Genomic DNA, 21,698 nt, shown 5'->3' with positions numbered 1-21,698 from the left:
GGCTAAAAACCTTGCCTAGCAAGGTTCTTTTTAGCTATTGTGTGAAAATTTAAATGCACCAGGTTTTCAATTGAAGGATATTTGAGTGATCGCTACATTAACCACAATTGCTAACATCTGAAAGGACGATTGATGAATTTCACTTTCAGTGAAAAAGCAAGTCAAATAAAGTGAAATTAAGATTTTGAATCCTCATAATTTTACCCTGCCAATTCAGCATTTATATCTCAGAATTGTATTCAATTTAAGATAAAGTTTCTATCCTATCTTCTTTTGAGACATTAAATACAATGCTTTTCAATGGGTATCATACTCTTTTACATATCTCAGCATAATCTTTATGAAAGACAGACACATAAGATTTTAATCAGTAGATGAGACATATTCAACACCCATGAAAAAGCATAAAATATCTTTGAGATAACCCTTTGTGCCTGTAGGCTGTGCATGCATATCATGGCAGGTGAGTCGACCGTCCATTGTCGTACCTGGCTGAGCGGCGCAATTGCATCTGCAGTCTGATCTATTGTTTTCAGCAGCTAGTCAAAGTTTTGCCCAACATCTTATGCATCCCACAGAGTTCCCAGTTAGGCCAAAGTGAGTTATTTAGCCGTATCATATTTGCAGTTGTGCAAATTTGAGGGATACAGAATAAAAGCCTGAAAGGAGTTTTTTTCCTATTTCCAACAGTACTTTAGCGCTATCATTTTAACATTATATACTAGTTTGAAATCTGACTTTGATACTCTTGTTATATGACTGTCCCTTGATGATGGGTATTATATTATAATACATTTATTCCTTTTCAATATGAAATAGGTACCTCATGAACTATTGTACTGAATGTCTTTAAGTTTGGTGACAGCCTACATTAGGGAATTACACAGACACCAGTCGATTTTGTTGACCTTGCTCTTATTTTCAATATGATCAAAACACTTTGTCCACATTTTGAACTTATGTGAAAGCAATATTCCATAAGTCATTGCAACCAATGTCCTCAATTTTGTTGACAGCCTACATTGGGTGATTATCCAGACAGCAGTCATTTCATGAATCTTGTGTTTGAGCAAAACGTAAAGAGAAATGAATATGTTATGAATATTTCTTCTTTAGCAGTGAGGGACATTGCTATGTTAGGGGCGAACGCTTGTTGTAGGAACCAGATTTTGTGAGTTTTTTGTTGTTTTCAGTCTGTGGGATAACATGCCCTTGAAGAAGATCTGTTGTATTGGTGCTGGGTATGTGGGGGGTCCATCATGTGCAGTCATCGCATACAAGTGTCCAAACCTGGAGGTTGAGGTCGTTGACCTTAGCCAGGAAAGAATTGACCAGTGGAACTCCAATGACCTGCCCATATTTGAGGTGAGTCAACAAGTTTCAGTCTGTTGTAGGTCCAAAGTGTGATATCCAATGAGGATTTCAATCCTTATGTTTGGGTAATGGTAAGTGTCTTAATCTACCTAAATAGTTGTGGTGTGGTGGCTAGAGATTGTGGATACCCGGCCATACCAGATTGCAAAGACGACATTTCATGTTCACATTTTGATTGGACCTGTAAGGGTCCTGGGGTAGAATAGACCTTCAGCAACCCATGCTTGCCACAAAAGGCGACTATGCTTGTCGTGAGAGGCGACTAACGGGATCGTGTGGTCAGGCTCGCTGACTTGGTTGACACACGTCATCGGTTCCCACTTGTGCAGATCGATGCTTATGTTGTTGATCATTGGATTGTCTGGTCCAGACTCGATTATTTACAGACCGCAGCCATGTAGCTGTAATATTGCTGAGTGCGGTGTAAAGCTAAACTCACTTACTCACTCACATTTTGATTGAGAGTCACACTCTGGCGATTGCAAGTGGGAAGTGACTGGTCCTGAGCAGCGAAAAGGAAGCCGTCAGTTTCACATTTTAGACCAGCCGACTTCATCCAGGCTGTTCTGTTCCACACACTGCGTGTACACACAATGCAATGGCTTCTCAGACAGCTTCTCCACAAAGGACCAACTCTGAACAGACTTGGTGAACGACTTCACCTGGTTTACTCCCATCGCTGTACCGTCCAGCAGTACATCACCATCAACAAAATCAACTTCAAATTTCAGATTGTGTCCAACAACATTATTATTATTATTATGTTTTACAGACTGAGATAGAAATGCAGCAGAGAGGGTTCGGGTGATCCTGGCACAGTCAGGCTGGTAAAGCTCATTATCAGCTCAGGGCCCTCACCCCGATATATTATTGTCATATTTTGAGAGATTGAAAGAAGGGTTTTGTCAAAAGGGGAAATGTGAGGTTATTTCTGTATTTCAGCCGAGGTTGTATGAGGTTATCCAGGAATGTAGAGGCAGAAACCTCAAGTTCTCCACCAACATTGACCAAGCTATCCAGGAGGCGGAGCTCATCTTTATTTGTGTAAACACACCCACCAAGAACTACGGCATTGGCAAGGTGAGCATTGAAATCAGGGTACAGTGGGATACCCTGAGCAGGAAGTTGGGGTTGGTGAAGACCAAATCTTCAGTAGTCTCCTCATATCAGAACACAACATCGATTCTGTGAACACATCTAGGGTCTCTCATGATGCCCTTCTCCATCCGTCTGTTGAATTAAAGTCTAACTCCCAATAGTAACTCTCCAGCAAGTGCTTCAATCACCAGACTTAGCCAACGATTCTAGTTGCCTTGTCCACCTGACACCCACAGTGTGTTGCAGGGTCGGGCTGCAGACCTGAAGTACATAGAGTCTGCTGCCAGAAGGATAGCTGCTGTTGCCAAAAGTTCCAAAATTGTGGTGGAGAAGAGCACTGTCCCCGTCAAGGCAGCTGAGAGCATCACACACATCCTCAAGGCAAATGTGAAGAAAGATGTTAAGTACCAGGTGAGTATGTGGATAGGTATCATCTTTTCATATGTATCTCACCTGGCCCATTCTCAGCAACAGAGTCAAGGGAGGCCTCAACTGTTTGCATTTTGAACTTTGTGTGGATGGTTGGTGCTGTAAGAAAATTCAGAATTTTCCTAAGGTAGCAAATTTGAATTTCAAGCCAGGTTGCCATCTGTTGGTCTGACGATCTTGTGGACAGCCAAGTTTGCTCAAGACATCGTGATTAGAAATCCAAATCCAATATCTGTCTGTTTCAGGTATTGTCTAATCCAGAGTTCCTGGCAGAGGGTACGGCTATCAAGGATCTCCTCAATCCAGACCGGGTGCTGATTGGTGGAGAGGAGACCCCTGATGGGAGAGAGGCCATTAATGCTCTGTGCTGGATTTACGAGCACTGGGTACCTCGGGAACAGATCATCACTATGAACACCTGGTCCTCGGAACTGTCAAAACTGGTTAGTCTGTCTTTACAATATGGTGGGTCTTTAAATAGCATTTAGAAGTAAATAAACATCAAAGGTGAGAATTAATGGACGTCCACTGCTTTATTATGAGGAACATAACAGTCTGGAGGATATTCTTATCCTTCAGGAATATGCTTCCCAAAATTCTGTTCCTCTTGATAGAAATGTATACATCAATAAATTCTATCCTTTCATGTGTACATCAGAAACATTTCCATATAGAGACTCAGAGTCAGTGTTAGTTAACACAGCACTCACCCAGGTATCATTCCTACTCAGTGGATGACACAAAGAGTGAGTGAGTGAATTTAGTTTGACAGTGCTTTTGCCACTAACAATGTTAAGGCTGGGACACCAGAAATGGGTTTCACACATTATACCCATGTGGGGAATCAAACTTGGGTCTTTGGCATGACTAGCAAACATTTCAACCACTTGGCTACCCCACTGCCTGTATGACATAAAGAAGCCATCATACATTGGGACTGGTTGCCTTTCACTGATGTTATAACACACCAAAGAGAACTGGTCCTCATTTCAGGAGACTGAAAATTGAAATATTTCGGCCATATATCAGAGTAAGGATACATTCTTCAATGTAGCACAGTGTTCTTAGTCACACATACTCAGACAAAAATCTCAGTAAGCGTGATAACACTTCAGTTTAAAACTGGTGATTAGAGAGATTCTGAAGCACATTCTTCACTTGAATCGTATGTTCAAACATTTAGGTTAAACATTGCTTAACAGGTGAGATAAAGGGTTTGGCCTCTTGGGTCATGGGATAATGGGAAGGCAGATATATTTAAATTATTTTCCTAATGACTTCAAAATTGTAATTTGAAGGCAGCCAATGCATTCCTGGCACAGAGGATCTCCAGCATCAACGCCATGTCTGCTGTGTGTGAGGCAACAGGGGCTGATGTGTCTGAAGTGGCCAATGCCATTGGAACTGACAGCCGAATTGGGCCTAAGTTCCTGCAAGCAAGTATAGGTAAGTCAGTCAGTAGATTCAGGCTAATGTCACAAAGGTTTTATAGGTCACTTAACAGCATTGGGACCTGAGAAGAAGCGAGGTAGAATTGGCCTTGAGCAACCCATGCTTGCCATAAAAGGCAACTATGCTTGTAAGAGGAGACTAACGGGATCGGGTGGTCAGGCTCGATGACTTGGTTGAACATGTCATTGGTGTCCACTTGTGCAGGTCAATGCACATGCTGTTGATCACTGGATTGTCTGGTCCAGACTTGATTATTTGCAGACATCTGCCATATAGCTGTAATATTGCTGAGTGCGGCGTAAAACTAAACTCCTTCACTCACTATTAGCATTGACCCAAGTTTCCGCTGGTTGTGAAGGTAGGTCACACAACACCATTGGCCCAAGTTTCAGCAGGTTGTGAAGTTAAGTCTTATAGCAGCATTGGCCCAAGTATGGTATGATGCAAGTGTAGAGATGGGAGATGGGGTGGTTGTGGATGGTAAGTTGGGTGGTACACTGTTGGGAGGGGGTTAGGCAGGGGTTGGAGCAGGGGCCATGGTACGATGTAAGTGTAGAGATGGGAGGTGGGGTGGTTGTGGATGGTAAGTTGGGTGGTACACTGTTGGGAGGGGGTTAGGCAGGGTTGAAGCAAGGGCCATGGTTTGATGGAAGTGTAGAGATGGGAGGTGGGGTGGTTGTGGATGGTAAGTTGGGTGGTACACTGTTGGGAGGTGGCCAGACAGGGGTTGAAGCAGGGGCCATGGTTTGATGTAAGTGTAGAGATGGGAGGTGGGGTGGTTGTGGATGGTAAGTTGGGTGGTACACTGTTGGGAGGTGGCCAGACAGGGGTTGAAGCAGGGGCCATGTTTTGATGTAAGTGTAGAGATGGGAGGTGGGGTGGTTGTGGATGGTAAGTTGGGTGGTACACTGTTGGGAGGGGGTTAGGCAGGGGTTGGAGCAGGGGCCATGGTTTGATGTAAGTGTAGAGATGGGAGGTGGGGTGGTTGTGGATGGTAAGTTGGGTGGTACACTGTTGGGAGGTGTGGATAGTGGGGTAGTTGTGGATGGTAAGAACGGGAGGTAGTAGTGGTGGTATGTTGTTGTTGTTGATGGTGTGTATGTGTTGCATGTACGCATGTACGGAATATTGCTAAAAGTGTCGTAAAACCATACTCACTCACTTGTTCATGTTCCAGGTTTTGGAGGAAGCTGCTTCCAGAAAGACGTCCTGAATCTTGTGTACCTCTGTGAGTGCCTCAACCTGCCTGAGGTGGCTGCCTACTGGCAACAGGTGGGTGGAAGACTTGTGCTCCATGTCAGGAGAGGGTGGTGGTGGTTTGATAAGGAAAGTATGTCATGAAGTCCATAGATTAAGAGGAAATGCCTCTGAGGGAAAAAAATTGTAATTCAGCTATAGGAATGGGCTCATTAATTATTTTCAGTGCGCGATGTGGGTAATCTATTACAGCAACAGTAAGTTTGATTTGTTTTGATTCTGTCAGTTGCCATTTTAACATTCCCATAGATTCCGGTCCTCAAACTTGATGTGTTATGGCAACAACTCAGAGAAAAGCATGTGTGTAGTTAACGAACGAAAGGTTTATTTCGTGGTGTACAATTTTTCGCTGCAAAATATTTTGCACGAAAAGTGCGAAAATAAAACCTACGCAATATATGATACGTTTACAGTACCTCTAATTAGGGAAACTGCACGTTGACGGCTGCCACTGCTAGCATGGTGTGTGTCGGGCACATGGCACATGGCACATGGCACATAGGACATGGCTGTATCACCTGAGTGCACAGGCTGCAGGAGCAGCATGTGCCAGAGCCCAGGATGTTCCTGCTGGCAGACAGCTCAACTGTATGGCAAGCTGTTAAAGCAAAATTGTGAATTTGTGAAATGTGCCAGGGGTGCTATATGAACAAATCAACCTGGGACACTTTGATATAGTTCACAGACCTAAGATTGCTTTGAGGATTTGACATGTTTTATTGGTTTGCAGGTTATTGACATCAATGACTTCCAGAGACGAAGATTTGCAAACAGGGTCATAGAATGTCTGTTCAACACAATCACAGGCAAGAATATTGCCATCCTTGGCTTTGCCTTCAAGAAGGACACGGGAGATACAAGGTGATGTCTTGTATTCAGATTTTCACATATATTTTCACCTGAATGTTGAATAGCAATCTGGGTTTTTAGACTCGCAAATGTATACTTCTCAAAAGGTGTTAGTGAAGGCCCTGTCATGGGATATCAGGATAGATGAACTGTAGTAATATAAACAATATACATACATAGCTGATCATTGTGACTGATATTGCTTTATTTATTACTGATGACTACCCAAGCTGTTTCTCTCTCACTGTGAACAACCAGCAACAGGTCCTGGTCAACCTGCCACTGCATTCACTGCTAGAGTTGTCTCCCCTGAGTTATCTCCCCTTGTCATCAGCTTGTCTCATTTGTTTCCTAGGGAGTCAGCAGCAATCTATCTGTGCAAGTATTTAATGGAAGAGGGAGCCAGATTACGGATATATGACCCTCAGGTGAAACACTCACAGATTATCAGGTGAGACTTATTGAAGGAACCTTGCTGCACTGACCATTACAATGAGATGGAAGGAAGGAACTTCTTGATAGACATTGGAATAGTTGTGTGACTACACAACTCCTTTTCTGACAATGTATGTGAGATTTCTGGTAACACCACTATCATGCAAGTTTTGGTAAGGGGCGATTCATAATGTAAGGATAGTGGAAGTGATAATAATTTTTATGGAGAAGCATGTACAATGTGAATCAAACACACCAAAAACATTATATACAAAGTAGGCAACCCCCTGCATATAATGTGCAAAGTTGATTAGCCCTCCTGTACATTTGTACAAAATTCATAACCCCACTACCTCCCCAGAACAGAATGGGTTAGCCCACTAGAGAATTCCACTAGAAATCATCACCCCCCCTAGCCATAAATTAGGAACGGTCCCTAACAGAGTTAGAATCTTCTTAGAACCCTTCATATATTGTAATGAGAAAATTGTTTATCCATACCCCCTTGTTCATCACACCATCACTCAGAGAAGTAAGATACTAACTCTGGCTGAATTATAAGATAAGTCAACATGAATCACACTTACCTCCCTTGGTGAAGATGCAGGGTAGAATAGGCGATTTGGTCAGGCATGAGAGTTTGATCTGATTGGACACCTGTTTATTGCATCATATAATTCTTAGACATATGATCATCTAACCTTTTTTCATTTATCTCTAACTCTTGTAGATAGTACAGCAATACAAAGCTGAAGACTTAATATATTTATTCAAGCTAAACCTGTGGATTCACAACAAGGTTCATGAAAAAGCAATCTACTGTTAGAGGTAGTATTCTGAGAATTTTCATTGTTCCAATTTTCATAATGAGGCTGTGGGGTAGCCTTATGGTTAAGACACCTGCTTGTCATGCTGACAACTCAATTGACAAACCACCACCGTAATAGCTGGAAAATTGAGTGTGGTGTTAAGCAACAAACAACTAAAGTCATATTGCTTCTCTTTCTCATAGTGAATTAACAGAACCTGCCCTGTCCCAAGACCCAGATACAGGTAGGACTGAAGGCGTTTTTTGTAAAGATAACCATATCATGAACAACTGTCAAACATTGTCAATAAGCCAGATTCAGATTCTCCTGAGCAATTATTACAATAAACTGTAATAAAAGTTAATGACATGAATTTAACTTCAGGATGTAAAACCCTGTGACATGAACAATTCATTCAAACTTGCATACCTGCATGTTGAGTGCTGCCACCCCCTGCATGATGTGTGTTGGGCACATGGCACATGGCACATGCAGCGTTTGTATCACCTGTGCACACAGACTGCAAGAGCATCAGCTCATATACTAGTATATGGCAAGCTGTTAAGCGCAAAAATTGTGATTTTTTTATGAAATGTGCCAGGGGTGCAGTGCCACATGAACAAATCAACCTGGGACACTTTGATATAGTGATGATTTTCATAGAGCTAAGATTGCTTTAAAGATTTTACATGTTATATTGGCATGCAGGTTATATTTTATAATGGGGCAGTGGGGAAGCCTTATGGTTAAAGCATCAAGCTGACAACACAAGCCACATTCAGATTCTCAGGCTCACTGACTTGGTTGACACATGTCATCGGTTCCCAGTCGCACTGATCAATGCCCATGATGTTGATCATGGGACTGTCTGGTCCAGACTCGATTATGTAACTGGAGTTTATCTAAACTCACTCAATCACTCATACTCAAGATATGGGTAAAATAGTACCATGTAGCTTTAAATTGTAACTCACTCACTAAGGTTATATTTCCGTGTTCCAGTCTCGGAGTTGGTGTCGATCCACCAAGACCCCTACACAGCATGTGATAACTGCCATGCCCTGGTCATATGTACGGAGTGGGATGAATTCAAGGTCAGGCTTGTTGCACCATTGCTGTTTCTTACCAGTCTGACATAAGGTACCTCAGTGCCAGTGTTTGTAAGGGCTGACTAGATCCTCAGTGCGATGGTTTGTAAGTATATTTGAAAGCACACCTCCGAGGTTTTGGTAGACAATGTAAAACCAGAGGGGGAGGGATTTCCTGACCCCAATGGGTTTACATAGTCTACCAGAACGGAGGAGAAGGGTTATCTCTAAGATATATACTGTCAATGAATGATCATTACCATGTAGATGATCATTTAATGAAACTACTTAACAGTAACTGAAGTGCATGTGAAATCAATTTAATGACAGTAACTATAAATAGATAATTCAACCCTACTTCCTTCGTTGGCCTGGTGGCCGTGTGGTAGAGTGTCCGCCTACAAAACAGAGAATTGCAGTCTTAATCTTGCTAGGGAAAACATTTGCACCTTGAGCTTAATCTTGAACGATGGTTTTCAATTGATTTCAAACACTCATGTATCATTTGAATGTCGATGTTCCTGTAGAGTTAGGAAAAGATGACTGCAGAAAGTAAAACCTGGTCTTTTGAGGTCTTTCTAGTGAAAAGTAAGACCTGTCCATACAAAACAAACACCTCAAATGCAGTTATTCTTGGAAAACAAGAGATGACCTAATATATAGTGAGAAGCACACTTTAGGTTTATATGAGCTGACTAAGCATAGGTATACTGTGGTTTGTAACTGCATAGGTCCTCAGTACCAATGTTTTTAATAGCTTACTAAGCAAGGTACCATGGTTAGTAAAAGCTGACTAAGCATAATGCCGCAGTACCACGGTTTGTAATAGCTGACTTATTTGGGGCGAAATGGACACCATAGCTACAATCAAAGCATTAAGACCTACAAGTCAAAACCAACTTTGCTCCTGCTAACTGCTGACTGTCATGTAGCTGTCTTGTGACTGTCATGCTAGGAATTCACTGACTGTAGAAATGCTTTTTCCAGCACCTGGACTACCAGCAGATCTACAAGAAGATGTTGAAGCCAGCCTTTCTGTTTGATGGGAGGATGATCGTCAATCACCAAGCCCTCATAGACATTGGTTTCCATGTGGAGACGATAGGCAAAAGACTGACTCGCAAAAACGTCAACCGACAAGTGGCTCCAGCTGCTCAGTAGGCGGGACCAACAGAGTGTTCTTGGGATAGCTCCAGAATAGTCTCAGGGTAGTACCAGGGGAGTTCTGGGATAGTCCCAGGATCCTCTTGGGGTTGTCTTGGGATAGTCCTGGGGAAAGCCCAGGCTAGTCTTGGGGAAGCCGAGGGGTAGTCTCGGGGAACTCTTGGGGAATTCCCTGGGTAGTCTTGGAAGGTCTCTATGTAATCTTGGGAGAGGCTTGGGGTAGTCTTTGGAAGTCTCAGGGTAGTCCCAGTTGGAAACAGTCCCACTTGGAAACAGTCCCACTTGTTTCTGTCAAAGTTTGTCCAGATCATTTTTCGTCCTAATATTCTTCATCACTTACTGCCTTAAAACGGCACTTTGCATAGATTTGCAGTAGGATGAATTCAAATCATATCATTCAGGATCTGCATTTTACCAGACATTCTGTTTGCATTTCTGACTTTGCGACCATTATTGCTGAGTCTATGTTTACCATGATTTTGCTGACGACTGCATTATTGTGAAAGATATATATATTCTATCTCAGCCATTTAATACTTTCAGATACTAACCATGCTAATATGGTAGTGCACTTCCTACATGTTTTACAAGAGGAAAAGATTCAGCTGGAGAACTTGACAAACATGTTGGAAGAGAGTGTAAAATAGTGAAATCAATAACTGACATGTCTCACTACTTAGTCACATACTGTGATCAGACTTCCAGTTTGTAGAGGGGAGGTGGTGTAGTCTAGTGGTTATAGCGTCACACCAAAAACTTGGCTTCTATTGCCCACATAGTTACAATGTGTGAAATCCATTTCTAGTGTCCTCAACATGATATTTTGCTGGAATATTGCAACATAGAACCTCACTCACTCACCCATCTGTAAAGCTTTAAAACATGATATATACGGGGGCCAGTGAGAAAATGTTTTCAGGGTTTTGCCAACATAATTTTGTTATGTATGGCCATGGAAACTATGGGCTGTGTAAGTCACAGTCAGATGGATTAGATCCCATGAGTTCCTTCAGTTCAGCCTTTCAGCCTACTTGACATATTCAGAACATCACTAATCATCATTGTTGTAGGTGTATGTGTTTCTTTTGTTATTGACTCTAGTGAAGGTAATCTGAGTTAAAGGTTTCTAAGTTTGATTTAATACCTGTAAATGTTCAGGTTTGAATCTGCAGTTTTGATATTTTCTGTTTCTCATGAAAATTTATGGAAAGGAATCTCAGTTTAACACTATGGTCTGTTTGCAGTCAAAACACATTAAGGAATTTCGCTTTATCTTTACACAAAAAAGGAAATCAAATAAAGTGAAACTGAGATTGTGAATCCTCCTAATTTTAGCTTGCCAATTGAACATTTAAATTTCACAATTTTAATCAACTCAGGATAAAAGTTGTTTATCAAACAATCATAGATTCATATTACTATTACTGGTTTGTATTACTAGGGGATAAGCGCAGTAGTTGGAACAGTGAAACAAATGCATCTGTGGTACATGATGAATGGTAACCAACCCTACCAACCCTTGGTGTTTTATTTAATGTACATTCCCCCTTGTAATACAAACCAATATTAGTGACAAACAGACTATAGGTACTGACGATTATTGTCTACTTACATACCTCAGACTTTGGGGATGTTGATTAAGCAGATGGTGTCACAATTTGGAGATTTGTTGGATGGTAACTGTGTTTCACACCTTGTCTCCTCAGAGATTCAACGACTTCTGTCCTGCCCTACAACGAAGTACATGTAGTTTCTCCTCAGACAATGACTAAGTGTGGGATGAAGATGTGGTAAATGGCACCCAGTGCGCAACTGTTGTCAGGAATGGCAGTTTTCCGCAAATCTGAGGATTTAAATGTAAACCAATCGGTCTTGAGATTCGTCCAAATCCAGGGAGAAAATATTTAGGATGTGAGGTCCTGCTTGTCAACACCAAGTACCCACATCAGTGTCTCTTGGGCAATCAAAATTCAGGATTTCATTGTAACTTCTTAGATACATTGTTTCCCCCCCAGACCTGCAGCTGATTTTCAGCTGAAATCACTTTCATCTGTTGTCATCCCTGTGTTATATTGTCTTTCAGTAATCTAGGTCAGTAGATCATCACTGCAAAGCTTCAATTAGATCAAAAGAAGAACAGTGCCTTTGAATGGTGTGAATCAAATTTGCTGTGACTGCCAACATACCTTGACACAGTGCAAATTTTGCTCTGCAGAACAATGCCGGGGTTGCCTTTGTACAAAACCATCTAGTGCCAAGGTGATCGTAACTCCCATGTCTAGACTACTGGGATTTGATCAGTGAGTGTTTGTGTGAGGTGTATCAGTAGATGCTTACAAGGAGATTTCGGACGTAAAATAACTTATGCCAAACTTAGAGCAATGTGTTGCTGTGGAAATCTGTGGGTTTTTTTTGTAGACATCTGAAATTAAGGCAGAAGCGGTTACAAGATATTGTCTTAAACCAAGCTGCCTTTCAAAACAAACACACCACAGTTTTACCCAGACATGGTAACATCAGCCTCAACAGATATTCACCTCAAAATTAAGAATTTGGTATTTTGTTGTATTAATGTAACGACCAATGATATCACATGTAATGAATGCTTGTTGATCTTTCTAGTGACATGCCTAACAATCCTGTTGTCTTTCATTATTTTATGCATTTTAGGTGATGATATTGATACAGTGATATGATGGACATATACAAAACAAAGGGATCATGAATATTTTGTAGGATATTTTGACATATTTGTGTTCTCAGTCCTGTCTACAATAGCTTAGCCACCAACATTTCCAGGATATGTAACTTTTTTGAACAGTATATAAAGAACATGATGATGGCAGGTATTTCGTAAATTGTGACACAAGGGTGATCGATATTTCATAACTTGTAATACAATGGTGACATATTTCATAAATTGTAACACCATTTTTGGATGTATTTTCACGTGCAATGATGTAGTTACTTATATTTCATAAATTTTGTCATTGATCTAACTGTTTTGATTTTTAGTTTGTATCTCAGTCTACTTACCTTCTCCAAAGATATTTTAGTATACTAGTAATTTTACCACTGTTTTAGAGAATCTGAACATGTAGTTCTGTCTGTGAACTGTACCATTAGGTATGTGCTAATTTACTTAAAATATATGTGTAAGGGTTTTGCTGAGAAATTTTAACTTACCGTCTTATTTGAGGAACATCTACCAAATAGTTACCTTATGCAAATGTGCTGTTTTATGCTCTAGGTTACTGTAACATGGCCAGTATTCAGTGTACTTGATGATTGTTTCTCACACACGTCATCCCATCCATACCCACTGCCATCATATCTCATTTTCGCAGATCGGTGCTCATGCAGTTGATCACTGAATTCTTTGGTCCAGGCTCGATTATTTGCAGACTGTCGCCATATAGCTGGAATACTGCTGTGTGCGGTGTAAAACAGCAAACCGAATGAAACACCACTGCCACCTCAATCCCCATCCCATCCCATCCCACTATAGTTGATTCTGTGTTAGTGTTCATTAAATTGACATTTGTGGCCCACATGTATAAGGCATCACAATTCTGTGTGAGGAGTTGCCTCCCATAACTCTATTAGATATGTGCTGACTGTAGGTGCATATCTCAATTTGCCTTGTTTTATGACCCATCATAAATCATCAGTTGCTTCCGTTTACTTTGCAAGGGTCTGCTGATTATTGGTCTGTATCATGATAGATGATCATAAGTAATTCAGCACAACAATGTTTGTAGAAAGTGGTAAGTGTCTACAGCTATATCAGGCTGTTCCTTCAACAATGTGGCATTCAAACAGGCCCATTGATGGCAGATGAATGAGAGAGAAAAATACTTTAAGATGTTTCTGATATTTAATCTCATGCATTTATCCTTCCCGTCCACTGCTACACCACTGTAAGCCTCTTCTGACCAGATGAATCTTAAGGAGATTCTAACAACCTGCACATATATATGACTCCTATTTCTTTTTCCTTGTTAAATTAACTCGCCAGCTAAATATCATTGAAACAGATTCGGTAATTCACCGAGAGACCAGTATTTGAAGGTCCATTGGACTCATGCTTTTAATTTTCAGGGGTCCTAGACAACAAAATGGGGATCCAAGCACCAAAGTGTTAATACTGTTATTGTATTGTGTATCATGATCATCACAATAATTGTTAAAAGTAATTAAACTGGAAATAATACCATAACCCAGCTAGTAGCAAACTCAGTGATAAGTATTCGTTACTTCACAGGAATTTTTACAAGTATTTGCTCTTTTTCTGCATCCCTGTGTATGTGCTTATAAATTTTGTTGCGTCCATTGTCAGTATTTATGGGTATAGGACACAGGAATTTGCGTCCTGTAAATCCCTGGAATTTTCAGCACCAAAAGTTGTTTCTATTTTGATTTAACATACCTAAGCTAGTTTGTTACCTGGGTGTCTGTGTCATCACTGACACCTTCGGTAGTTCTGGTGGGCAAGCCAGCCTGTGATCTCCAGTTGAAATCCACCAGGTTTCAATGTTTGTCAGTGTCTATGTTCAGTCATTTCGCTAAAGTGATAAACATCATGGACCTGCATCACGTCAGTCTGAAAAACAATGTATTGGTATCCTGATAATATGTAGAATTCTCTTGTCTTCCTCTTCCTGTCATCTTCCTGTTGCAACATAGTTGCATCAACATCCTTGCTCTGCGTCTTATGTTGTCAAAACTCATGTTACTGGTTACTACTTCTTTTAGACAATGTTATACTGAAAAATAGTTCAAGAACATCTGGTTGTTTCATTTAAGTTCAGTCTGAAATATCATGGATGTTCCTTACCATCTTTTGAGCAGTATGTATTTCAGTTTTCCCCTCTATTGTGTATTGTGGTGAGACACAAGTGATCAAATGGTCTGCATTAAGGTTAGCCATAGAATTGAGCCGAGTTGCTTCCCTTGAATAGCTCTTCTTTCTTCAGTTTGTTTAACAGAGCTTGGCCACTTATGTTGGCATCGCTGTGTTTTCATATCACTCTATACATCTGTTCATGTAACATGATGACCATGTTTTCTGACCATCCATGACACTGATTCCACACTGGTAGGGAACATGGTTACAATGAGAGAGGAGGCATCATGATTTTTGCGATGGAAAATTTGTGATTTGTCACAGAGTCTTTGTAATTTTAGTATCAGCAAGGGAAGGGTACAGTAATAATTGGCTTGTATACCTAGAAAATCAATATTGCAAGAGAGTTTATCTAAAATTTACTAATATAAGGTCCAAATAATTAGGATCAGATTGGACGAATCTTACCCCATCATCTATATTTTGGGGTTGGGAATTAACTGTGACATTGAATTTTTCATTACATCAGTTTCGTAATCACAAAGTTTCTGTGACATTTGACCAATTCATGGAAACTGATATGTACAGTTCTACTTTCAGATAAAACAGCACATGCTTTTATTATGAAAGAGGATAAGTCCTCAATGGAACACTTGGTATTATTTTTACACTTTTTAATGGGATCATTTGTCACAATAAAATGATTATTTATCAAAGACTCTGACATATTGCAAAGTTTCAGTCACAATAATCACAAAGACTCCACTCTCACTATAACCAAGTTCCCTACCACTGGAGTCAGGAGTGCAAGACAATCACTCTTTATATGAATGCAAACTTTGTGACAGGCATTTTTCAAATGGCTGTGCTTTTTCTGTTGAAACTTAACAGGTTGTACTGCCATAGACAAATAAATGGCCTCCTCCTTATGATGAAGAAGTTGCATGAGAATGTAGATGTGCTTGATTTATTGATCATTCAGTGGCAGTATTTGTCAGTACAGACATAAGGAGATGCTCTAGGGGTGTACTCATACACCCTTATGTTCCTTGTCTTGTACATTACTGAGGGTGTCTTTGAATGTTCCTGGTCCTGTACACCCTGATACCTAGGGTCCAAGGTGTACTCAAGTATTCATTGCCATGTACACCTTTTACCTTAGGGTCTAAGTGTACTCAAACCTTCATTGTCATGAACACCTCAATACTGAGGTACCAGATATACCTAGGCATTCATTGTCATGTGCGTCTCATTTCTTAGGGGCCAAGTTGTACTTAAACATCAGTGTCATGTGCATCTCGTTCTTTAGGGCGCATGGAGTACTCAAACATTTATTGTCTTAAACACCTCAGTACTGAAGATCCAGGGGTGTACTAAAACACTGATTGTCTAGTACACCTCAATATTGAGGGTCCAGTGGTGTATTTGACCATCCCTGTCATGGCTATGACTCACTCGATTGTTTAATGAGTACTGGGATGATGTTATTTATAATTTTACCTTTGTGTCACCAGATTTCTCGATACATCAAGCTAAATGCTACATGAAAATATTGCGGCCGCTCACAACTGAGTAGGAGAAATCTAGAAGTTCCAAACAACCACGTGTTGACAAACTGAGACTCTACAGATAGTTACCAGTTTGTCCACATCAGTAATAACATTGGGAATTTGTTGGTTATATTTGCCAATATGACTTGGATGCATTATGGGGGTTGACCATTATGTATTATTGCAGGTCACGGTGGCACATATATACCCTACAGATGTCGTATGCATGCGTGTGTGCATGATAGCGTGCATGTGTGAGTGCGTGCATGTGTGTTTTTGTGTTTGTGTGTGTATATATGAGGGTATTTGTCTTTCTTGGGCATCATGTTTACTAGCTTCTATGGTGATGGCCGAGGTGTCTGCTTGTTATTTGAGCAATGGCGAATGATTAAGAAAGTATTATTATCTCACGGTCTGAATCAAAGTGAGCACCTTTGACAAGAGCAGAAAGCTTGTGGTTCAAACGTAGCTGCGTCCTATTCAAAGGTGTATTTGTTGTTACCTTGCCTCATGTTTGATTGGATGGTGGTGTAGCCAAGTGTTTAAGGTGTCCGCTTGTCATGCAGAAGACACGGGTTTGATTCCCCACATGGCCATTTTGTATGAAGACGTTTCTAGTGTCCCCTGCCTGAATATTGCTAAAAGTGGCGTAAAACTAAACTCACTCAGTTTGTGCATTCAGAGATTGCAACAAGGACAGTTTGGCTTAGAGTCAAAGTACTGTGTCAGCTGGGGTTATTCATGTTTAATCTGCATCATGCGCATGTGCTGGAGTTGTTGTCAGAATCTTATCGTCAGTGAAAATTTGATCATCTTGTCTTTCATATGAATGTTTTAGCATCAATTTGTAAGAAGATAAGAGCATGTGTTAGTATTAATATTAGTATTTTAGCTGAGTGGGTGATTCGTGTCTTTCTCACAAGTGATGTACATACAGTGTCATGCATGGGTCTTGACAATCACACTTGTCAGCTGCACAACTGAAAGCAAATGTTAATCAGTATTGTTGACAGAGAAATAGACATTCTAACTCATTAATGGAAAGTTATAAAATACCTGATATAGTGCAGACATTCTAATTAATCAGCGAGTGTTGTTAGTTCATGTTAGACCACAGGTGGTGTAACACACAATAAAGCATCTAGGTGACATTGCATGATTTCCTTACAATTCAATGTATGAATCATTTCAAATGACAAGTGTTATGACATTTGGTTTGAATTATTTCATCCATGGTGATCCAAATATTAAAACACTTTGTTATTACTCTGAAGTAAAATTTCTTTGAAATCCTTATCAGTTGATAGTGTTAGCAATGTTTAGATTTAGACAGTACCTTTCCACTACCCTGTGACCTTGACCTTGTCTAACACATTGGCGTGTGTAATGCAAGAAACTAGCATCAAAATATATATTGTCACTACTTTGATCTTACCTTCATTTGAAAGGTTGTCTTCTATATTATGCTAAAACCTCTGCAGTGACAATATATAGTTTGATGCTAGTTTTTCAACATTACAAACTCCATTGTGTTAGACAAGGATTAAATTAGTAACTGCATCATGACGTATCATTTACAATACCTGACCTGTAAGGTGTATCTCATAACTGCTGATGGCGCCTGTGAATGCCCAGTGTTGTGGTGCCAACACTTTTTACAGCATTATATTTATATGTAAATTATATTTCCCTGAAGACGAGGATACTGAGGCTTCTAACTATCAGTTGTTGAGACAGTTGTCAAAGGCTTCATTGAAATGCTTATTACATTGAATCAAAAATTTATATATATTTGTTTGTTCTCTGTTAACTTCCGTTATACTGCTCAAACAAATCCTTTAAATTAAAGAAAATTATCATATATCCTGTGTGCCAAGAGGGTAAATCGTACATGTAGATAATTAATAGTGATGAGTCTTTGCAAAGGTTATTTTTTCGCAACCAGTGAATATAAATAGATCAAAATATTTTTATATATCATGCAGTCATTTGTAAATTTTCAGTGTAGTGCTAATTATACTAGTCCACTTGTAATGAGATATTTTTTTGTTATCTCTCTGTGGTCTTCAAAAATAATTCTGTTATGTTGGGTGTATATTTGAAAATATCTCACAAATAATTATATATATCCCTTCAAAAAGTGGAGTAGTATATATATCATTGGGTCAGGCAAAGAATTGGGGTTCTTTTAGTTTGTGTTTGTGCAAAGTTGTTGGTGGTACGATATCCGAGTGTCTTGTTACATGAAGTAGTTGGTACTGTACATGTATAATGACTGATCGTGAATGACAGTGTTCATGGTTAAGTTTTTTTATTCATAGTATTCATTTGCAGACTGTTTCATGTGGAGAAAATGATGACTGAAACTTGTTTGATTCCTGTATGATTCTTGTTGAATTATTTTGTTGTCGTGTCCAGGGTCATGTGTATGGTTCAGAAATGCTCCATATTAGTTCCTGAAGTCAGTCTCCATTTGACCATTATTTCTTCTTGATTATTTGCATTTGGCAATACATTTTTACTGTGTAAGTGTGTTATGAGTGCTGAATTGTTAGGAATTGATGACATGACAGTGTTTAAAATTGCAGATAGAATCTGAGTTGTCTTATGTTGATTAGTATTTACGTGTCAGGGTCTTACTGTGTTCAAAGGACATCTCACAACATGGCTGACTGTTCTTGCTAAAAGTTAAATGGCCAAAAATATCAGAATGTGGATTTTAGGGGAGCATGTAAATTGTAGACTAAAATCTGAAAAGAAATTACATTAAAAGAGATCCTAAGTGCTGTTTTCAAAACCATGGGTAATATATGCGATGGTACCAATATTTACTCAGTTAAGGACGATTACACAATGCCATGTAGATAGTGGTCAATTGCAACTTATGTCATATTTGGGATTTCACATTCTTAGTTAAGTACAAATTCTAGTACTTTTTTTTTTGGAGTCCCATCCAGGATTCGAACCCACACCCTCAGAGTCAGGTTGGAGAGTCAGAGTCAACACACAAAGTCACTTGCGTAGCCCACTCAGCCACCGCGACTTCTGCTGAGCAAGTTAGGCAGCTGACTTTGTGTGCAGGTGATTAGGTACCTGACTCTGAGGGTGTGTGTTCAAATCTGGATAGAACTCAACCCCAAAAGCACTAGAATTTGTAATTTACTAAGAAGTGAAATCCCAACTATGACATATTTTGCACAAAACAGTTAAGGATGACAAAGTCTGTCAAAGCATGGCATGACAGATTAACTAAAGTAGTACAAAAGAATTGAGTGGTTCTTTACCTTTTTTAAGCAGTATTGTAGATCAAAACATCCCTCTTCCTTTTTCTTTGTAACATATTAGAAGATCGCCACAAATGTATTTATTAGTATGTGTTCAGATTAGTATCATTTTGAGATATATTTTACAGTGAACTTGTTCATGTGTTATGAAGATTTTTACATATGTTTATTGACTTTATTATGTATTGCAAATGCTGGGCAGTTTTTAGGGTTTATTATGAGGTCTTTGTTGACAGTGGGAGATATGTTATTCATGTTTAGGATATTAAATAATTTGTAATACTTTGGTGACTTGTTATTTTTTACACACATGGGCAGTGTTTGCAGCATTGAAGGTTTTGATATTAATGAGTGTTCAGCTAAATTGAAGGTTCATTGGTTAAACATTTCATTGTTGACCAAATGTATACTGAGTCAAAATAAATTATCATAATATTAATCTCTAAGTATCGACTCAAGAAAAAAATCAAAACAACACATTTTAGGTCAATCCAAACATTGTGCTCATCACATTAGTGCTAAAATGTGTTTTCAATGTGCCACTGGTCACATGCATTTGATCACACGCGTTCCCTTCAACTGCACAAAGTTAAATATCTCTTTAAAGAACAATTCAGAACAGCTAGTTCTTACGCCAAACCTCTCAAATGTGCAGCGTGAATGAGCTGTTGGCATGCTGGAAACCTGAACCTCAGTAAGTGACGTGGCAGTGACAATGGGGTGCAGCCGTCTGACTGTTAATGATATTCAGATTCAACTGCAGCAAACTGGCACCACTGCTAATGTCCCTAGGTCAGGTCAACCACATGTGACGTCACAGGTGGAATTGTGTTATGTCACCTGCATAACTTTTTTTCGATAGCTACAGGAATCAGAATGAGTTGTTAAGGGCTGATGACACTGCAAATGGACTCGGAGAGAATAGTATCAAGTTGTCTTCAGTGTTGAGTCAATGTTAACTCTCAGATTCGCTGATGGTAGGATGAGAGTAACACCTTCCTTAACAGCCCCCTTTACATCTATCTCAACATCCTTCTTAACAACCTCCATAAGATTGCACTTAACATCATCCTCAACACCCTCCATTACACAATTTTCAACAACCTCCTTCACATTCTCCATAAACATCCTTCTTTTTAACCTCCCTAACATCCTTCTTAACAACCTCCATTGCACCCTGATCGAAGCCCTCCTTTACAACTTAACATCAATCATCACATCCTTCATTACACCCTCCCGATCATCCAGATTTGCATCCATCTCAACACCCTCCTTTACATCCTGCTCAACATTTTCCTTCACATCCATCTCAACACCCTCCTTTACACCCTTTCTTATACCATCCTCCTTTACATCCATCTCAACACCCTCCTTTACATCCTGCTCAACATTTTCCTTCACATCCATCTCAACACCCTCCTTTACACCCTTTCTTATACCATCCTCCTTTACATCCATCTCAACACCCTCCTTTACATCCTGCTCAACATTTTCCTTTACATCCATCTCAACACCCTCCTTTACATCCTTTCTTATACCATCCTCCTTTACATCCATCTCAACACCCTCCTTTACATCCTTTTTTACACCATCCTCCTTTACATCCATCTCAACACCCTCCTTTACATCCTTTTTTACAACACCCTCCTTTACATCCTTTTTTACACCATCCTCCTTTACATCCATCTCAACACCCTCCTTTACATTCTCAACATCTTCCTTTACATCCATCTCAACACCCTCCTTTACATCCTTCTTTACACCATCCTCCTTTGCACCCTTCTTTACACCATCTTCCTTTACATTCTCTACACCATCCTTCTTTACATCTTTTACATCATATTCTTTTGCATCATTATTCACACCATCCTTCTTTGCATCCCTCTTTACACCATCCTCCTTTGCATCCTTCATTACACCATCCTCTACATCCTTCTCACCACCCTTCTTCACATTCTTTTATCTCTCCCTTCTTATCCTTGTTTGCATCCGTTCTTCAAGCATCTTTAAACACACTGTCCTTGATATCTTTCTCAACGTATTCCTTAACATGCTACCAGCAT

At 39.8% G+C, this 21,698-nt stretch overlaps 2 protein-coding genes across 2 annotated transcripts in view; one reads left to right on the top strand and one right to left on the bottom strand.

Moving 5' to 3' along the window:
- The window catches only part of LOC137273847 (UDP-glucose 6-dehydrogenase-like), a 41,386-nt gene extending 30,144 nt beyond the window's left edge, over positions 1–11,242 (top strand). Inside the window, exons 2-12 of the mRNA XM_067806721.1 lie at positions 1,194–1,365; positions 2,317–2,454; positions 2,719–2,883; positions 3,147–3,344; positions 4,200–4,347; positions 5,531–5,625; positions 6,341–6,471; positions 6,815–6,910; positions 7,907–7,947; positions 8,706–8,797; positions 9,779–11,242. Of these exons, the coding sequence (XP_067662822.1) occupies positions 1,207–1,365; positions 2,317–2,454; positions 2,719–2,883; positions 3,147–3,344; positions 4,200–4,347; positions 5,531–5,625; positions 6,341–6,471; positions 6,815–6,910; positions 7,907–7,947; positions 8,706–8,797; positions 9,779–9,952 (1,437 nt within the window). The 5' untranslated portion in view covers positions 1,194–1,206 and the 3' untranslated portion in view covers positions 9,953–11,242. The remainder of the gene's footprint in view (positions 1–1,193; positions 1,366–2,316; positions 2,455–2,718; positions 2,884–3,146; positions 3,345–4,199; positions 4,348–5,530; positions 5,626–6,340; positions 6,472–6,814; positions 6,911–7,906; positions 7,948–8,705; positions 8,798–9,778) is intronic.
- Positions 11,243–20,829: 9,587 nt separating this feature from the next.
- LOC137271863 (probable inactive protein kinase DDB_G0270444) lies at positions 20,830–21,549 on the bottom strand. Its single transcript, XM_067804254.1, has one exon. The coding sequence runs from the start codon at positions 21,547–21,549 to the stop codon at positions 20,830–20,832; it is 720 nt and encodes a 239-aa protein (XP_067660355.1).
- Positions 21,550–21,698: the final 149 nt, after the last annotated feature.

The sequence above is a fragment of the Haliotis asinina genome, chromosome 2, assembly GCF_037392515.1.
Source record: "Haliotis asinina isolate JCU_RB_2024 chromosome 2, JCU_Hal_asi_v2, whole genome shotgun sequence".
Lineage (NCBI taxonomy): Eukaryota > Metazoa > Mollusca > Gastropoda > Lepetellida > Haliotidae > Haliotis > Haliotis asinina.
This window is presented reverse-complemented; position numbering and strand designations above follow the sequence as displayed.

What these genes read in the sequence shown, in the direction of transcription:
- LOC137271863 (XM_067804254.1), bottom strand. Translation starts at nt 21,549, where the DNA reads ATGAAGGATGCAAAGGAGGATGGTGTAAAGAGGGATGCAAAGAAGGAT.